Source organism: Myotis davidii, unplaced genomic scaffold, assembly GCF_000327345.1.
Source record: "Myotis davidii unplaced genomic scaffold, ASM32734v1 scaffold205, whole genome shotgun sequence".
Classification (NCBI taxonomy): domain Eukaryota; kingdom Metazoa; phylum Chordata; class Mammalia; order Chiroptera; family Vespertilionidae; genus Myotis; species Myotis davidii.
In genome coordinates, this window is record NW_006297573.1 from 5,614,354 (window position 1) to 5,618,347 (window position 3,994).

At 39.0% G+C, this 3,994-nt stretch overlaps 1 protein-coding gene across 1 annotated transcript in view; it reads right to left on the bottom strand.

Annotated features, from left to right (window-relative positions):
• The window catches only part of GUCY2C (guanylate cyclase 2C), an 81,208-nt gene extending 77,633 nt beyond the window's left edge, over positions 1-3,575 (bottom strand). Inside the window, exon 1 of the mRNA XM_006773282.2 lies at positions 3,261-3,575. Coding sequence (XP_006773345.1) covers positions 3,261-3,477 — 217 coding nt within the window. The 5' untranslated portion in view covers positions 3,478-3,575. The remainder of the gene's footprint in view (positions 1-3,260) is intronic.
• Positions 3,576-3,994: the final 419 nt, after the last annotated feature.

Consider the following 3,994-nt stretch of genomic DNA (forward strand, 5'->3'; position numbering starts at 1 on the left):
ATAGAAAGGGAATGGACTGACTATTCTTGTGCGGGAAAGGAGTGTGGGGGATGCGGGAAGAGACTGGACAAAAATCATGCACCTATGGATGGGGACAGTGGGTGGGGAGTGAGGGCGGAGGGTGGGGCGGGAACTGGGAGGAGGGGAGTTATGGGGGGGAAAAAAGAGGAACAAATGTAATAATCTGAACAATAAAGATTTAATTTAAAAAAAATAATGCTCAATATGTTTAAAACATGAACCTATCTTTTCCTCACAACTTGCACTTGTTGAGTTTATTATACATCAACACTCATCCAACAAAATGCATCATCAAGTGCAAAAATTTGGCCATCATTGTTTATTCTTCCTTCCCCCTAAAATTTTCCACTCATTTAATCTATTTTACAACTTCACCATTAATAACTCTGTTTTACAAATGAGATGAGTGAAACTTCGAGAGAATAAATAACTCATTAGCAAATGCTGGAGCAGGAATTCAAATTCAGGTTATATGAGTTCAGAGATTAATATCTTACCAATAAACTTTACTGTTTATTTCATATGACTGGTAACTTGTTCTCCTAATATCAGCAATAGCCTAGCAACAACTACAACATTAACATCTTCAAGAACAACAATAAGTAGCCCTGCCAGAGTGGTTCAGTTCATTGGACGTTGTCCTGTGCTGGGAAAGGTTGCCCGCAACTGATCAATGTCTCTCTCTCCTCTCTCTCACATTGATGTTTCTCTCTCTCTCTCTCTCTCTCTCTCTCTCTCTCTCTCTCTCTCTCTCCCTTTCTCCCTCTCCTTTCTCTCTAAGCATGCCCTCAAGTGAAGATTAAAAAAAGAGTAAGTAATAATAATAAAAACAACTGCCACTTACTGAGTTCTTATTATTTTCAGTCAATGTATTGCATAATTTATATGAATTTTCTCATTTAATTCACACCATAGCCGTATGAGGTAACTGCTAGCTATTGCAATTTTATAGGTGAGGGAATGAGGCTCAGAAAACTTAAATAATTTGCTTGAGGTCACTGGTGATAAATGGTTGCATAAAAGGAAGAATATGAACCAAGACCTGTTTGATTTCAAATCTCTACTTCTAACCACAATGTTCCACTGTCTTGTTTCTGTTTGTTTGTTTTGTTTTGTTAATCCTCACAAAGGATTTTTTCCATTGATTTTTAGAGAGAGTGGAAGGGAGGGGGTGAGAGAGACAAACATGTATTGAAAGAGACACATTGATTGGTTGTCTCCTGCCAGCACCCCAACCAGGAATGGAGCCTGAAACTAAGGTACATGCCCTTGAATCAAACCTGGGACCCTTCAGTCCGCCAACTAACATTCTATCCACTGAGCCAAACTGGCTAGGGCTGCACTGCCTTGTTTTAATGAGAAAGTTCGTGGTGGATAAAGATCTTACAGCAGCAAGATTCACTCTTGCCGCTGTAAGAATTAGACGGATATGAGTGTGAAACTCATTTCAAACAGACAATCTGTATGACTTAAGCAAAGTTATTAAACCTCCATTGTGAAAGTGTCAACAATGCCAGTCTAACAGAGCTGTGATTACAAAGGTTACATATCTTACCCAGCACAGGAGAGGTATTCAGTAAACAAGGAAAACAAGGCTCGGAGAGAAGAGAAATCCCTCATCCAGGATCACACAGAGAGAAAGCTCTGAGAAAGGGACTCCAATCCAGGTCCTCAGACTTTAAATAAAATGTTCTTCCCATTACTACACACTGCCTCAGTAAATAGGGAATTTTATGAAATGACCTCTTAGTTTCTCTATTTATATCTGAATCCAGCCTCAGACTGGATTGAAGAAACGTATATTGCAGAGAAAAAGAATTTTTTACACATATGTATAATATCTGTTGGTATTTTTACCAGACAATTTTGAATAGAGAAGATTAAGATATACCCTCCTCAAAATCATCAATAACCATTGAGATGCATCAAATTGCACTGACTCAGTAATTATACTTCCAGCAATCTAGTCTCAAAGAATGGGAAAAAAAAACTATATACATGAAAATGTTTAGTGTAGTCTTTTAAGACAATTATGCAAAATTAAAAATAATAAAATATCTTACATTATTATTAAACTAGAGGCCTGATGCACGAAGTTCATGCAAGGGGCTTGGGCCTCACAGCTCTGCCTGCCTTGTCAGCCCTCACAGCCCCAGCTGCCTCGGCCAGCCCTCCCACCCCCTGCTTCATCAGGAAGGTCGCCCGGAAGGTCGTCTGGACGGTTGTTCTACTGTTCGGTCTAATTAGCATATTAGCTCTTTATTATATAGGATGATTTGGGAGAATATCTACTCCAAAGGATATTACACATCTATTCTTGGGATGCTATGAAGATTATGCAGTTATAGGAAAGTTACTTCTAGAATGATGTAAAGTGAAATCAGAAGGCTAAAAAATTGTTTCTATGTGACCCCAAACATGTTTTTAAAAACAAGAAACTGAGAAGCATATAAATATCCAGGCTGCTAGAAATGATCAGTGGTGATTTTTTCCTCATATTTTACCTAATATTTTATTCTACATATTTTATCTAATGTTATAAAGTTTATTTTAATAATTAAAAGATACAATGAAGAACTGCAACACTAAATTCTATTGGAAATTTATTATATTAACTATGTTTTATTATAATAGCCACCAGAGAAGTAAAGAGTGAACAGATGAATTAAAAATCCCAGAAAAAGATTCAGCATCTGTATGAATTTTACTCCCTAATTCATCTTCTTGACTGGAAACCCTAGGAAATCTCAGGTCCCGACCAAATTTTGTTCCTGAGCAGTTGCAGGAGGAAACATGATGCCTCTCCGAAAATGAGAAATAAATCCGCTTTTTATTGAAATGCCATCTGGGTCATTTCACTGCTGCGAACACCTGGCGTCCCCTGAGTCAGGCCATCCCCAGAGCAAGGTAGATTATGAGTGAAGTCTAGCAATCTAGTCTCAAAGAATAAAAAAAAACCCCAAAACAACTATATACATGAAAAGGCTTGGTGTAGTCTTTTAAAAACAATTATGAACAATTAAAAATAACATAATATCTTACAGCAGGGAATTATTAAATGTGGTCGGACTCAAATCTTTCTGTCTGAGAACCTACTGCCTTGAAATAAAAAGGGGTTGTGGGACAGGCCCTTAGGAAAGGTTGGTGATCAGGCAAAGAACACAAGATCTTCACTTAGCAACCCTTTGATCCCAGAGGTTGTAACAGAGAGGAGGAGGATTCTGTTACCATATTCTTACCAAGACCGTGTAGACGCTGATTCACGATTTTCACTCCCTGTCTCACTGCACTTTCCAACTTTACCGGGGGCTCTTGGAAGGCTGAGTTTTTCATTATCAGGACGCTGATCTCGTAGGTGCCATTGTTGCATTTCTGAATCACCTCGTTGGTGAGACACATCAGCCCTGGACAGAGGAGCAGTAAACACAGAGTCAAGCCCAACAGTGGTTTCTTCATGACCTCGCTCACCTCAGCACCATACTCCTTGTGCTCAGTTGCTTTACTCTGGGCTCTTAGGGAGACAGGAGCTCCCGCTCGACAGCCTCTAGCTAGGTCCCTCGGTCTGCTCTGCTGCACGTTTCTTTCTGGTCAGACCCCACTGGTCACATGAGCTGTGGAATACAGCCTGCTTGCCAGTAATAAGCAGCTACATTATGGTAGGAGATAAACCAAAGTTCACTTTTTGTGTTTGCTCACAGAAAGGTCAGAGTTATAAACGGAGATTACCTGGGCCTCACCCAATAAAAATACATCAATTTATTATGACACATCATTGGGAAGAGGGAAGTATAGTATGTACATTAAAAGTTTTGTAATGTGGAAAAAAAAAGTCAAAAAGCTTAAAAGCACAAATATGATGGACTATTAGTGTTTAGGTTATAACTGTGCATTGAAACTGAATCCTTAACTAGGAAGAACTGTTTTCAGCCACTCAGTTGGCAACTATTTATTGAGACCTGACTATGTGTTGGGT